The sequence below is a fragment of the Fukomys damarensis genome, unplaced genomic scaffold (genome assembly GCF_012274545.1).
Source record: "Fukomys damarensis isolate Sample0158 unplaced genomic scaffold, DMR_v1.0_HiC HiC_scaffold_22, whole genome shotgun sequence".
Classification (NCBI taxonomy): Eukaryota; Metazoa; Chordata; class Mammalia; order Rodentia; family Bathyergidae; genus Fukomys; species Fukomys damarensis.
This window is the reverse complement of record NW_022900934.1, coordinates 23,409,355-23,424,689: the sequence shown is the minus strand read 5'-3', so window position 1 is coordinate 23,424,689 and position 15,335 is coordinate 23,409,355. Positions and strand designations below refer to the sequence as shown.

The 15,335-nt window shown below is 45.9% G+C and overlaps 1 protein-coding gene across 1 annotated transcript in view; it reads left to right on the top strand.

Annotated features, from left to right (window-relative positions):
• The window catches only part of Cep250 (centrosomal protein 250), a 48,230-nt gene that overhangs the window by 8,073 nt on the left and 24,822 nt on the right, over positions 1-15,335 (top strand). Inside the window, exons 2-15 of the mRNA XM_033767103.1 lie at positions 463-747; positions 1,310-1,366; positions 2,259-2,341; positions 2,558-2,723; positions 3,472-3,578; positions 3,812-4,063; positions 5,693-5,789; positions 8,545-8,646; positions 9,638-9,793; positions 10,313-10,491; positions 10,819-11,001; positions 12,469-12,613; positions 13,393-13,539; positions 14,158-14,388. Of these exons, the coding sequence (XP_033622994.1) occupies positions 562-747; positions 1,310-1,366; positions 2,259-2,341; positions 2,558-2,723; positions 3,472-3,578; positions 3,812-4,063; positions 5,693-5,789; positions 8,545-8,646; positions 9,638-9,793; positions 10,313-10,491; positions 10,819-11,001; positions 12,469-12,613; positions 13,393-13,539; positions 14,158-14,388 (2,091 nt within the window). The 5' untranslated portion in view covers positions 463-561. The remainder of the gene's footprint in view (positions 1-462; positions 748-1,309; positions 1,367-2,258; positions 2,342-2,557; positions 2,724-3,471; positions 3,579-3,811; positions 4,064-5,692; positions 5,790-8,544; positions 8,647-9,637; positions 9,794-10,312; positions 10,492-10,818; positions 11,002-12,468; positions 12,614-13,392; positions 13,540-14,157; positions 14,389-15,335) is intronic.

Sequence of the window (15,335 nt, the reverse complement as noted above, 5' to 3'; positions counted from 1 at the left end):
TTTTTTTTTTTTTTGGCACTGGGAATCAAATTCAGACCTCACCTCATGCTTACCAGGCAGATGCTGCACTGCTGAGCTACATCCCCAGCCCTGTGTCTGTTTTCTCTGCTGGACTAACAGCACCTTCGGTGATTCATTCAACAAATATCTGTCTCTCTGGCAGACAGTAGGGTTGAGAAGATAAATTAGAAGCTCTTGGTTTAGCACGGAGTTCGAAAGGAATGCCAGGAAACACTGGTCTTGTGACCTTGTTTCATGGTCATTTGGGAGCTGATGTTCAGCATGGCTCCCTTTAGAGATAGATTAGGATCCATATTAGTATTTTAAAGGATCTGAATAGTCCTGAAATAAAGGAAATATTTGCTTTGCCCACCCTAGCTTTGCCAGACTTAATACATGTTTGTTGAATGGATTTGAGTCACCTGCACGGTTCTTCAGTTCTGTCGCTGCTTTGGTTCCCAGCTCGAGAGGAGGTGGGAGTACCACAATGGTTAGAGACCCTGCGGGAGCAAGCAGCCTCTGACTGCATAGGGATCTGTGCTCTTGCTACCTGGTGCCCTCATGGAGACCGGAAGTCCGGGGTTGAGCAACATGAAGCCCGAGTCCCTGCAGCTGGTGTTGGAAGAGCAAGTGCTGGCATTACAGCAGCAGATGGCGGAAAACCAGGCAGTCTCCTGGCGGAAGCTGAAGAGCTCCCAGGAGGCCCAGCAGAGGCAAGCAACCCTCGTGAGAAAGCTGCAGGCCAAGGTGAGGCAGCTGCCCCCGCTGGGGAAGGGAAAAAACACCCACGAGAGCTGGGCCTAAGGGTTGGATGAGGGCCGAGAATGGCCCACAGCTAGGCTGGAGAGGGGAGAACCCACAGTGTCTGGCTTTAGATGCTCATAGCTGCTCTATGGGGTATGGAGTATGTAGTTCAGGTTGGCCTTGAACTCACCATGTATTCCAGGCCCAGACTCACAGCAATCCTCCTGTCTTGGCCTCCTGAGTACTAGTGTTACAGTCATGTGCCCCCATGCCTGCCTTGTCTCTTTTAAACATTATGTTTTTGGGGGTTACATTTGTTGCCCAGGATGTCTGAGGCTATAGCTAAGAATTGACCTAGATTTTCAGATTTTGCCTCTCCAAAGCAAGAGGCGTACCAAAGGTTTTCTTTAAACACCCGAACAGAAACTCTAAAATACTGTGGCCTTCCCTCCCTATCATCACCTGGTGCTCTGTTCATGCCAGGTTAGCCCAGGACACCGGGGCCGTTTGTTCAGGCTGTCTGTACCAGCTGTATCTATTGCCAAGGGCCTGCTCTCTGCCACAGGTGTTGCAGTACCGGAGCTGGTGCCAAGAGCTGGAGAAGCGGCTGGAAGCCACCGGAGTGAGTGAGGCTGTGCTCTGTGTCCCCCCACACCCGTCACTGAGTGCACTCATTAGGTTCTGTGCTGCCTGAGGAAGGCTGGAATGTGATAAGGGGTGCTCGGTAGAACTCTCATCCTTCAGTCCCTGAGAGCTTCAGAAACACCATTCTTTCTTGGACTGGCTAGCACTGGCCTGTCAGCTTCCAACCCTTGGCTCTTTAAGAAGCAAGGCAGCGACTTCCAGACTTTCAGGCGACTTTCCAGAATGGGCACATGGAGTTAGGAGGGAAGAAGTGCGTCTTTCTTCCAGCGGGTGTCAGTGTTTATCTGTAGTAGAGGAGGGGTGCCTATGCTGGCCTGCAGCACAGGTCTAGCAGAGGAATGGATTGGTGCTATTTGCTGTGTAGGACTGGCTGTGGAAGACCCACTGGCCTTCGTTCCAGCTCCCTCAGACACCCTCCCATTCCCGTCAGAAAAATTATCTCAGAGGAAGGAAAGGACTAAAACATTGCGCATGTTTTATGCAGGCCAGGAACCATTAGGCATTGTATAATTATGTCACTTAGTCTACAAAAATCTTTCTAAGGAGAATGATACTGCCTGCGGTTTGTAACTGAAGACACTGTAGAAGTTAAGTACTTCCCAAAACCTAGAAAATAGTGTAGTAGAAATCAAAGACATTGCTTCTTAGGTCCACTTCACCATCTTTCAGGAGAGATTTATTGGTTCAGTTGTGGAGAGGGAGATACAATGGATCTGGTCTTGGGATGTAGTGATTGAGAAATGAAGCACTGTGATAACAGATGACAGAAAGAATTTAAAAAGCAGGCTGCTGCAGAAGAGGGCATCAGGGAGTGGGTCTGGGTGATGTTCTCTTTGGAGGTAAATACAGTTTGTCTCTGTCTGGCCAAGGGATTGATCCCTCAGCAGTGGGAAAGTGTGGAGGAGCCAAACCTGGATCAGCTACTAAACAGACTGGACGAGGAGCAACAGAGGTGATGGACCCCACATCTTCTGACATGAATGATTGGCCAGTGGGTGGAGAAGGCTGATGGGAAACTTCAGTCCTGCGGTTAACGTGGATAGACACTGGCCTTAGCTCTATAATTCCTGGCAGTGGAAAAATCTAGTCATTGTCAGCTTATTCCCAAGAGGTCCAAAGATTGGACCAGACTTTTATCTTGGACTTGTTCTTACCCTCCCCAGTGCAGGTGTGAGAGTCTAGCAGAGGTGAACACTCACCTTCGACTTCATATGGAAAAAGCTGATGTGGTGAATAAAGCCCTTCGGGAAGATGTGGAAAAATTGACCGTGGACTGGAGTCGGGCCCGGGATGAGCTAATGAGGAAGGAGAGCCAGTGGCGGATGGAGCAGGAGGTAAGCAGAGCAGGGCTGTGTACTGTGGGTACTGTCCTGGTCAGTCCTGGAAGGGTTAACTTCAGAACTCAGATGGAAACTAAGCCGTCATTGTCAAAGTGTCTGACCATCCTTATTGAAGCTGACTGCTTTTCCCATGTTAACTATGCCTGTGCTGTCAGCTTTGCCCTACTTAAGCTGTCTACCATTGCTTGTCTAGCCTACCTTTGCTAGCAGGTGGCATGACACAAGGCAAGTCTCTTTTGCAAACGTGATCGGCTTAAGTTTTAGATGGATCGAGAAGCTTATTAACTGCTTTCATCTGAAAGTCTGTATATCTAGATGCTAAAGTGGAAGATACTAAATGGAATGGAGAAAAAAGACCAGTTCTAGAACCTGGGGAGTTTTCAGATCCCAGCTGAAAGAAACAAATGTCTCCTGAGCCTTTGCCCTGTGCTAGGTGACTTGCATATATTAGATCACCTAATTCTCCTTGTAAGTCTGTGGTAATAGCTCCCTTTAAGCACCTACTGTGTATCCTTTTCTCATCTAACCCAGAGGAAGACTGCTTTCCATCCAGGACCCCTTTGGCCTCTTGAATCCCACTGCCAACTTTATTAAACCCTTCAGCATAACCTGAATATAGGTAGCTACTTATGAACTGTCTCCTAAAAGTCCCTCCCAGCAGTCAGGAGTAAATCCAGGACTCTTGTGTGGGTAAAAGGTAGTCCTCTGCCCTTGGGTATGACCTGGGTTTCTGAACACACAGTTCTTCAAGGGCTATCTGAAAGGGGAACATGGTCGCCTTCTCAGTCTGTGGCGGGAGGTGGTGACCTTCCGACGCCACTTCCTGGAAATGAAGTCAGCTACTGACAGGTTAGTGCGGGGATAAGAAGGGAGGAGGATTGCCCCTACAGATTCTGGACTTGAGGCAGAAGTCCAGAGCTGAAGTAGGGGGACCAGGTGTTGGGGTGGGGTAGAGGGGGAGAGTTGCCATTGGTTTGAGATTATTTTTTCCCAGATCTGCCCCTCAGGCTCGTTGGGCCCTATCTCCACGTTCCCTTCCTTGATCCCTATTGGAGTCTGCTCTTTTCCTTGCTTGTCTTCAGAGATCTGACAGAGTTAAAGGCTGAACATGCGAAGCTTTCAGGATCCCTGCTGACCTGTTGTCTGCGCCTGACTGTGGGAACACAGTCTCGGGAATCCAGTGGATCTGGGAGAATGGATGAGCGTGAGCCAACCCAGCTGCTGCTGCTGGTAGCCAAGACCCAAGAGCTGGAGAAAGAAGCTCATGAGAGGAGCCAGGAGTTGATACAGCTGAAGAGCCGAGGGAAACTGGAGAAAGCTGAGCTTCAGGACAGGTGAGATGGCTTGAGGCCTCAGGAAGCACCCGCTGACAGAAAGCTGACTTCCCTGATGAGCTAGGGATATGCAGGAAGACATCAAGAGCATTCCCAACATGAGAGGGGAAGGAGACGTTGGAAAGGAGTCTAGTTGGAAATCCAGTGCCATGGCTGGAGCTGGTTGCTGACCTCTTCCCGCAAACTAACTCAGTTTCTTTCTTGTCAGTGTACTCAGTTCGCTATGATTCTGTTCTCTGTCAACACCTGACTACTCACTGTTCCCAGAGCCAAGTTATTCCTGCTTCTCTGCCTTTGTACGTGGAGACTTTGGCCTGGAATGCCTCCTTTGCTCCTGTGTGCCTTATCCTTCAAGGCACGGCTCACATGTCATGTCATCTGTGAAGTCTTCTCTGACCTCAGTAGCCTATTACATTATCATGCTTCTGTGGTCTTTTTATCTGGTTGTTACAGCATGGATCTCATTAATTACTTTGTTGTTGTTGATGTTGTTGTTGTTGTTGTTATTGGTGGTGATGGTTAGGCTGTTTTAGTTGTTTGCATATTGATGTGGAGCTTATTGATGTTCAAACATAGACCCATGCTATGTAAGCACTTTACCACTGAGCTACATCCCCAGCTCCGCTGTTTTAATTTTGGGGTTGTAATAAAATACGCTTTTTAAAGTGATAATAGGAAGAACAGGGACATAGCAGAAAGTCCCATTGACTCTCAGGGCAATGTCCCATGGTTAAGGTTGTGTCTCTACCTATTGATGGTGTACATAAATTGCAGGACTATTTTGTTTTGTTTTGCTTTTGTTTTTGGAGGCACTAAGAGCCACAAGGATAGATCGTGTCTTAGTAAGTTTTGTATCTCTGTTGCTTTGTATTTCATCTGCCATCTAGAAGACACAACGAATGTATTTTGAATGAGTCATTTTTGGGAACAGTGCATAATAAAATTTTTAAGAACTTTTAAAACTTTTTTGGGGGATGATTGAACTCAAGACCTTGTACTTTTGAGGCAGGTGACAGCACCACTGAGCTAAATTTCCAGCCCCTGAGACTTTTAAAACTTTAAACTTCAAGTTTAAATATTAAGACTTTAATCTACTGCATGATATTCATTTAATAAATATTTATCCTGCTCATCAGGTACTAAGTTCCAAGATACACTGTTAAGTGACAAGTGTTAAGGGAGGTCGACCATATTCTGTCCCAAATCACCCCTCCCTTTTCCCTATCAGAGTCAGGATCCTGGGCAGGAGGGACCTTGGGACCATCCCATGTGGCAATTCTCATGTTCTTATTGGCTTCAGGATGCTTGACTTCAAGATCAAGCGAGGCCTGGAAGGGCCTGGGCCAGGGCTTTCCTTCATTTCTCGGGCCCCAAAACACGTGTTCCAGCCTTGAGATGTGGTAAATCCCTGCATGTGTCTGAGTGGCTTTGGCTCCCCCCACACACACCCAATTCAAGGCTATAGCATTGTGTGGTATTCAGGGCGTGCAGAGGGGCTGGGGTTGCCCAAGGGATTCGAGGGGTTGGACTGCAGTGGGAGTGTCTGTGTTGGGGCTGGGGAGTGTTGCATCATATCTCTGCCCACATCTGTGGGCTGTCCAGGTAATAGCGCTGTGTTCTTCTCTTTAGGGTGACTGAACTCTCTGCTCTTCTAACCCAGTCTCAGAAGCAAAATGAAGATTATGAAAGGATGGTAAAAGCTCTGAGAGAGACAATGGAGATACTGGTACATGATTCTGTATTCTGGAAAGGAGTTGGGAGGGGACTTATAGATTCCTTGCCCTTTATGGACACACTGTAGTCTGAGGGCAGAGGTCAGTGACCAGTTAAATGGTCCTTGATGAAATCCTTTAAAGTGGAAAAATACTTTGGCTGAATTTGAAAATTAACTCATTTACTCAGTGATATTAATTGTTCAGTATCTCAACTGTATTCTTGGAGAAATCATAATATCGTTATCAGAGAGAGGTGGTATATACATTAAGAGCCCTACTGTCAGATATGGTGGTACACACCTGTATCCTAGCACTTGGGAGGCTGAGACAGTTTGAGACCAGCTTGTACTATACAGCAAGACCTTATCTCAAAAAACAAAGAGAGGGGCTGAGGTGAGGGAAAACACAGGCTGTCACATTAGCAAATTACCAGGAAGGGGGTGTGTAGAGGGAAATAACTGAGGAGTATGGCATTGCTTGGGCTGGAGCCAAAAGGACCTGAGGAAGAAACCATGCTGCCTTCTCATAGCTGAAGGTCTAACATTGAGGAAAAGTAAGTTGAATTGTTTATTGTCTCCCAGGGCAAAACCAAAGTCAGGGCTAGAAGTTATGGGCTAGTTTGGTTCACAACTAGAGCTGTTCCTTTAAGTAGTCTGTCTTGTGAAGGAGCAAGGGTTTGGTCACTGACGTTACAAAGACATTCTTTAAGGCCGGCTCCATGAATCTTTGGCTCCATTCCATTCCATTCCGTGTTTCTCTTTGTCTCTTTGATTTTGTTGTTGTTTTGTTTTGTTTTGTTTTGTTTTTGAGACAGGGTCTCACTATGTAGTTGAGACTGCCCTGGAACTCACTATGTAGCCTGGGCTGGTCTTGAACTTGCAGCGATCCTCCTGCCTCAGCCTCCCACGTGCTGGGATTACAGGTGTGTGCCACCACACCTGGCTTGTCTCTTTGAATTTTTATATCTCTGATCTTGGGCAGCTCTTGAATCCTTATATGCGTGCACACTTAAAATTTTACCCAAACTGGAGTCAGCTGTGGGCTGATCTTCTTGATTCCTTTTTGTCATGAATTTCCAGGGCTTATCTAATATAAATGGGGTATGAGAGTTCTGGTTTCCCAGTGCCGTTGTGTTTAGCTTTTAGTGCTGCTTTTAGGGCTTGGATGCAGGGGATACTTGAGCTCAGCATTAAGGAAACTGAGGAATGGCAGGGGCTGTAGGACCCTGAATAAGTGTGTCAAGCTGAGCATGGTGGTGCACTCCTATAATTTCAGCACTCAAAAAGCTGAGGCAGGAGGATTATGAATTCGAGCCCACCATGGGCAACTTAGTGAGACCCTGTCTTACAAAAAGAATAAACATATTACATTGTATACCTTAAATGTACCAATAAAATTAATTGTTAAAAAAACCAAGGCTGGGGATTTAGCTCAGTGCCGCCACCTGCCTGGCAAATGCAAGTTTGTGAGTTCAATCCCCAGTACCAAAAAAAAAAGAATAAATATATCTCATCTGAGGAGATATCCACTCATCGACTTCAGTAGATTGCTGCCATCTAGGAATGGAGCATTTGTTAAATTTTTGAAAGAAGCTAGAAATTCCGATTTTTATGTAAAATCTTTTAATTTTTAAATTTTGTATAGGCCAAATAAAACATAGCTACTGGTTTGTGTCTCCAGTGCTTTGTTATCATAAACGCAGTAGGAAGGAAGGAGGAAATCTTGAGTCTTCAAGATGATTTCTAGTTTTGGGGTTAGTGCTGGGGGTATAGTTCAGTGGTGTAGCATTTGCCTAGAGGTTCAAACACCAGTACTGCCAAAACAAAGTGTGTTTAGATTTGGGTCTGAAGGTTTCTCTTAGTAACCTTAAATCTCAGACATTAACCTACTGTTCAAGAAACTCTAGCCACCCCCATCAGTACCAGAGATAGAACCCAGGAGTGCCCTACTATGAGCTACATCCCCACATCCACATCCCCAACCCTTTTTAGTTTTTATTTTGAGACAGTCTCATCTCGTTGCCATTTGGGACTTGAGATCTCCCTGCCTGAGCCTCCCTCAGTGTGAAATTGGGATGGACCACTGCCCACCTGGAGTGTTTGCTCAGACGGGCACTGTGTTGAGTAATTCGTGTCCAGTTTTTCATGTAAGCTTCTAAACAGACTTGTGAAGTAGTTGCTGTTGATTATTCCTCTTTTCAAGGGAAAGGTTCAAAGGAGTTGTATAAGGTGACCAAGCTAGTGAGTGACGATCAAGAACTCCAATAGGCAGGTTTCTTAAAACTTTTAAGCACTTAGTCTGAACTTTTTATCATCCTATCACATCCTTGGAAAAGTGGAGTTGACAAGACAGACAATGAGCTGGGTGTGATCATGCATGCTTGTAATCACAGCCCTCAGGAGGCTGAGGCAGGAGAACCACTGAGTTTGAGGGCAGCCTGGGTTACCTAGTGAGTTCAAAACCAGTCTGAACTACATAAAGAGACCCTATCTAAAAACAAAACAAGATAGACAGTGAGAATTTTGTTGATTCAAGGTCAAATTATGAATTCTCTCTCTCTTTTTTTTTTTTTTTTTAAGACAGGGTCTCACTTTGTAGTTGAGACTGACCTGGAACTCACTATGTAGCTCAGGCTGGTCTCAAACTCACAGCGATCCTCCTGCCTCATCCTCCAGAGTGCTGGGATTATAGGCATGCGCCACCACGCCTGGCTATGAATTCTCTTTTGAGGATTGGCTCTTAGGCTCTTTTCTGTTCCCTGTGTAGGAGACAAATCACACAGAGTTAATGGAACACGAGGCATCTCTCAGTAAGAATGCCCAAGAAGAGAAGTTGTCTTTGCAGCAGTTGATCAAGGATATAACCCAGGTACTGGTGAGCCCATTGCCTTGGTAACTGGGTAATGCCTCACTCTTCTCCCCAGGCTACTTTGTCCTCTCAGGGTGTCTAGGTTTCCAGTCTGTGAGGCCTGGGCTTAGGGAATTGTGGGGATGAGTTCTCTGAGTCTGTTGTGAAGAGCAGAACCCCAAGGCACGGGTAAGTATTCATGCCCAACTACTGTGTGGTGGACCAGGCCCTCTCCTTGTTGCCAACTGCAACTCTCCAGCCACAAGCTAGATTCTGGTCTTTGTCACTTGATAGCCTCTTCCTCCTTCATTTCCTTATTTATTACTTGTCACGGTGTGTGACCATGTAGAGGATGAATGATTGCTCAGAGACTAGACTTAGTTCACTCACTAAGAGGCCCAGAGGGACTATCTCAAGCAAGCGCCCACCATTAGGGAGACTCCCGGGAGAAGCCCTGAAGCCCAGTGCTCTCCAGCTTTTATTTAGAATATCAGTATAAGTGAAAAAGGGAGAAGAAAAACAGTTGGGACAAGAAGCTGCCCCAAGGCTGGACAGTTTTTCTTGGGGAAAGGTTAAGGACAATGGCCAGACACAACATGCTTCACTAATCTAAACTTTTTGCTGTTTAACCATTCATTTCTCATGGAACCTGTGTGCTTTTGCCCAACAGTTTTTTTTGTTTTTTCTTTGTACTGGGGATCGAACTCAGGACCCTACCTAAATCCCTGGCCCTGCTGCCCCACAGTTTAACCATTCACTCCTTGGCCAACCCCCCACAATTACTGGCCTGTAGAGAATTCTTACCTAGTTGCTAGTCCCACACTTGAATGACCAGAAGTGGATAGTTGAAAGAATCAGGTTTTTTCTCTCTCCCCCTCATACCTGCCCCTGCCCCCAGGGAAAACATCTGGGAAGGAAAACTTCAGGCAGGTTCCCCTGGGCTGTAGTGTAAGAACTGTGGGAACTCTAGCCTTACTCAGTAGGGTGTTGACCCCGCTGTTTTGGGTTTCAGGCTTTGTTAGAAGAAGACAGTATGTTGCAAGACTCTGGTCAAGAGAACTCCCTGGAATTGGACTGTAGTGGCTTCTGCCAGTTTGATTCCCAGGACCCAGATAAGGCTATTACTCTGGTACGTGCGGTGCTGACTCAGAGACGACAGGCTATGCAGGTAAGAACACCAGCATTCCTTCTGAGCCACAGGGTGGGTGCCTAAACTGATTTGTGCCCCAGGTACCTCCCTAGCCTCGACTGCCCCTTTCAGCTGTCCAGTTATGAGGTATTCAGTTGATATCTCAAACCATGCACTAGAATCTCTGCCCACTTGTACTTGTGGGGTAACGGGCACATTTTCTGTGTCGGTGGCATGCTTTACTTTGCATGTGATGTTTGCATAGCAAAGAGCCCTGGAAGAGGATGGGTAAGTGTTCCCCTACCCTGAGGGGTCCACGGACACTTACCATCCCCCGTGCCCTCTGCATTTGAAGATGACCAACTCGAAGACACTAGAGCTGCAAAAGCCCAATAAACTCTGATCCTCTGACTCCTCACCTGGTCCCATCTCTAACCTCAGTTTAACCTTGTAGCAGCCCCACCCTCCTTGTCCAGCCCTACTTTCATGCTTCTGAAATCCCTTCTTTGGCCTCACTGTCTTGCTCATCATCTCATTTTTATTGCTGTCTCTGCACAGGACCTAAGGCAACAGCTTTCAGGCTGCCAAAAGGCTATGAGCATCTTGCAGGAGCAGCACTATCAATGGGAGGAAGAAGGCGAGACCCTGAGACAGCGGCTGCAGATGCTCACAGGCGAGCGGGATGTGCTGGCAGGGGAGACTGTGGGCCTCCAGACAGAGGTGGACTCCCTCAGCAAGTGAGCCAGCAGGCTGTTTATCTCTCCTGTCCACCCGCAGTCACAGTTGCCACCAGCCACTGACCCAGCCTCATTGTTATCGATTGTCTCCTCTTGCTGCCTGAAACCCAGGGCTGCTCGAGGCTGCTTTCTTTCATTTCTGCTTATTTGTACAGAAAGAGCTTTTGGGTTCTGAGTTCTTCGAAATTATGAAAAATAGTTTCTCATGCAAAAGGAAAGATAGGGTGTTGAAAAGAAACAAGCACTTCTCTCCTTTAACCCTGACATGTGTTTCCAGTAAGGATTTTAGGTCCCAAGATCTGTTCATCTCTTGTTCCCTCCTTCCAGAGAGCGAGAGCTCCTGCAGAAGACCAGGGAAGAGCTGCAACAGCAACTGGAGGTGCTGGAGCAGGAGGCGTGGCGACTTCGGAGGGTGAACATGAAGTTGCAGTTGCAGGAGGACTCGGCCCAAGGGCAGAAAGAGGAGCAGCAGGAAGAGTTGCACCTGGCTGTCCGGGAGAGGGAGCGTCTGTGAGTGTGAACAGTTCCCTCCTTGTAGGGGCCTGGCCGGCCATTCCATAGCCTCTGCCTCTTTGAAAGTGGGTTCACTTTACTGCTCCTTTTGCAGAAAGTACAGAAAAGTTCATCAAGACTTCGCTGAGTACCCTCAGGGCCGAGACACTGTGGGAATGCATAAATGAATAAGGCATGGGCCCTGATCACAAGGAGCATGCAGTCTAATGAAGAGAACAGAAAGTAACAACTGTGATATGAGGCTAGATGAAGTGTGAGCTAAATGGAGCATCAAGTTTGGTCCTTTGGAAGCATAGGAGTAACAGTTAATGACTGAGGCCAGGGAAAGCTTTATGGAGGAAGGGGTGTACTTTGGGCCAGGCTGTGAACTATTTTGATTGGTAAAGAGTTGGGGAAGGGCCCAAAGAGCAGAAGAGCAAAGAAAAGGAGGTAGGAAAGTTCATGGTAAGTTCAGAGTAGTCTGGGCTGCTAAAGGATCAGAAATACTAGGAAGTAATAGGAAATGAACTGGTCAAGAAGGGAAATCCAGGGTCAATGGCCCTGGCTGATCTGTCAATTCCCCTAAGAGATGTTGCAGTAAAGAGCAGGACTTTAGAGTTGGGCAAAAGCTTGGTTTAGATTCTTGATCTGCCACTTGAGCAGATTATTTTGTTTGTAAAATAGGGACAACACTTTTTACCTTGAAGAGTTGTTGGAAAGATTAGAGCTGTACTTTGAAAAATACCACCATAGAGCCTTGCCTATGATAGGTCCTGAGCAAGTGGTAGCACAGGTCTCTTCACCCTTGTTATATTCCCCTCCTCGGTGTATTCCTAGTTCCTTGTGCCTAGGCGAGGCGAACAGTGGAAGCTTAAAGGCTACTGTGTCATGCTTTGTGTTAGGGAGACCCCCCCCCGTACAAAGGGGAAGGGCAGGCCATCTGCAGAGATAATTATAATTTTAAATTTTATTTTATTGTCATATGATTTAAAAGTTAAAACTATTTTAAAAGATACACACAGAAAGGTCTCACTCTTATCTTTCCTTTCTCCATCCCACTTCTCCAATCTCCGTAGATGACCCTTTAAATTAATTTCTTATTGGGCTGGGGATTTAGCTCAGTGATTCCGCTGCCTGCCTTGCAAGCACAAGGACCCACGTTCAATCCCCAGTACCCCCCCAAAAAAAAATTCTATAAATTAATTTCTTATCTTTCTTGTGCTACTTCAGGTAAACATAAGCATAAATTCCTTTTACTTTTTTCATAAAAGTGAGTGCACTAAATATATTGTACTATACTTTGTTTTATTCTCTTCCTATTTCAATGAGGTCGTTCCTTAGCAGTCTTAAAGACCTTCCTCATTCTTTTGTGTAGGAAAGGGAATTATATCAGCAGTTACCTGCTGGAATCCTTATATTCCTGTAACCTGTGGGGGTGTGGCCACTCCTAAAGACTTCCTCTAGCTCTGCTCCTTCCCTTCTTAGTCAGGAGACGCTGGTGACCCTGGAAGCCAAGCAGGCAGAATCACTCAGTGAACTGATCACGCTTCGGGAAGCCCTGGAATCAAGCCGCCTGGAAGGGGAGTTGCTGAGGCAAGAGCAAGCAGAAGTGACCGCAGCGCTGGCCAGGGTGTGTAGGCCACCTCTTTACTTGCTGGGTGGGTGACTCAGAAAGGTGTGTTCCCAGAAAAGGAGCACGCAGCCTCCCTCGTCCTTTATCCTTCACAACAAGACCCCTCCTGTAGCTTTCCTCAATTATTAGTCTGCTACTTGGTCCCCTTCCTCCCAACATGTCCTCTATATTGAAATTAGATGAGTTTTCTACAGTCTAAATTTGGCTGAGTCAGTCTCTTAAAGCTCTTTGCCCTTTGCCTCAAACTGTATTTCTGCCTTCCCACTCCAATCCCCATCCTAACTCCATACATCCTCTGCTCCTGTCACAAAGCATTAACTGCATTCCCAGTTATATCATGTTCCTTTGTGACTAGTATTTCAGATACTTTTCCTTCAAATAGGACCACTTTTTTCCTCCCTCTCTGAACATCAAAACTGCTCCTCATCTCTCATTACCCAACCTAATTATCAGCCCTTCTACCAAGCATTTCTGACTCCTAAACTGACTTAATGCCTTCTTTGAGTTCCCAGAGCACTTTGTGTTTACATTTTGTGTGCCATCATTACAGTTGTAGTTGTTTATACATCCCTTAGATCTGTGCCTCTATGCTGTGAGTTCCTGTCCTACTCCTCATGAATGGAAGGCAAGGAAAGGGATGAAGTATTAGCTGATCTTTGTAAAAAAAAAAAAAAAGAAAAGAAAGAAAGAAAAAAGCATCAAGTGTTGGGAATGTGAACTGTATACTGTTTCAAGAAAACTAGAAATGGAAACTCTTCAATCCTTTTCGTTTCTAGGCAGAACAGTCCATTGGAGAGTTGTCAGGTTCTGAGAACAGCCTGAAAGCAGAAGTTGCTGATCTTCGAGCTGCAGCTGTCAAACTGAGTGCCTTAAATGAGGCTTTGGCTTTAGATAAAGTTGGGCTGAACCAGCAGCTTCTCCAGGTGAGCAATGATGTGTTTGATTCTCTAGGGTAGGGCTGGGCTGAAGGTAAACCAGTGAGGGACAAAGCTGATGTCTATAACAAGGCAGACACCTTAAAGGATCAGACCAAAACAGGTGAGCCCCAAATATAGTTCTGAAATGAGCAAAAGCAGCATTTCCAGAGCAGAGGAGAGCAAAATATTTTGTTGAACCATTAGAAATACTCCTCTCCCACACCTCCAGCAGAATCAATTTGGGGCTTTGGGGTAAGTGATCAGGTCTGGGAAGAGACCTTTGTCCTCTAGGAGCAAGACTGGAGTTTTAATCTTGTTGGGTGAAATATTAGCAATCACCAGAGGAGAATCTGTTGAAAAGTCTAAGTTCCACAATATATTCTCTCTGGTTGACAAATTTAACTTACAATTTTAATGAGGGGCTCTCTTGAGCCCAAGAAAGCCTTCTGAAATCGCTGAGAGCTGCATTTTCCCCCCACTATTATAAGCGCTCCCGTGTCATCTTTTGAGGCTGGATTCAGATCTCACTTGGATTTCAGTCACAGCATTTGAGACAGTGCAAGAAAACCGTATGTAACCACTCATCTTTGATACACTCTGCCTCTTTCCCTTTTTGGCCAGTAGTTGGAGCAGGACAACCAGTCCTTGTGCAGCAGAGTGGAGGTCGCAGAGCAGGCAAGAAGCACTTTGCAAGTGGACCTGGAAGAGGCAGAGAGGACCAGGGAAACCTTATGGGAAAAGAGAACTCAGCTAGAGGCTCAGCTGCGGAAAGCAGAGGAGACCAGAGCTGAGCTACACACAGAGCTCAGGGGCATCCAAGAAGAAAAAGAAGAAATTACAGAGAAATTGAGTGAGGTGAGAAGACAAAACTGACACAATTGCATTAAGGTATAATACATCCTCTCTCCAGACACTGGTGCCTCCCTGTAATCCCAGCACACTAGGAGGCTGAGGCAGGAAGATAGCAAGTTGGAGCCCGCCCTGGACAATTTAGCAATTTAGTGAGCCCTTGTCCTCAAATGAAAAATAAAAAGCGCTGGGGATAAAACTCAGTGGGAAGATCCTGAGTTCAATCCCTAGTAACACACACATGCATGCACACACTCACGCATGTGTGCACATTTGCACACAAGCATAATACATGTTTGTTATAGAAAATTTAAATACTATAGGAATGACTCAGAAAGTAAAAGTCTCCCTGGAAATGACCAGTGTTCATAATTCATGATATGTCTCCCCATCTTTTTTTGAGACAAGGTGTTGCTATATAGTCAGGTCACCATGTAGCCTAGGCTGGCCACAAACTTGAAATTCTCCTGTCTCAGCCTCCTGAGTACTGAGATTACAGTTGCAGGTCACCACACCAGTTTCCAAGGCCATGTCTTACTTGTCTTATTCCTACTGCTTTTAGCTCAGTGCCAAATACAGAGTGGGGCTCAGTAAATTTTTATCTGAATCAGTGAATGACCTGGTTCAAAGAGCATTTTTCTCTGCTGCCAAACTCCTCATTGCCTTAATAATTAGACATACTCTCCCTTCTCAGAGTTTCTTTCTCAGGACACTGAACACTTTCTTCCTGGTATTATATGTGTGTCTTCTCAAAACTAAAAGCTCAGTGACACTGCGCCTGCCTGTCAAGTGCAAGGTCCTGAGTTCAATTCCCAGTAACTCCTCCCCCAACAAAAAACCAAAATATCAAAACTAAAATCTCCTTAGGAGTAGGTCTACTGTCCCTTAGCAAGGGTATTGCACATAGAAGAGCATACTTCTTTTTTTTTTTTTTTTTTTTTTTTTTTTTTTTT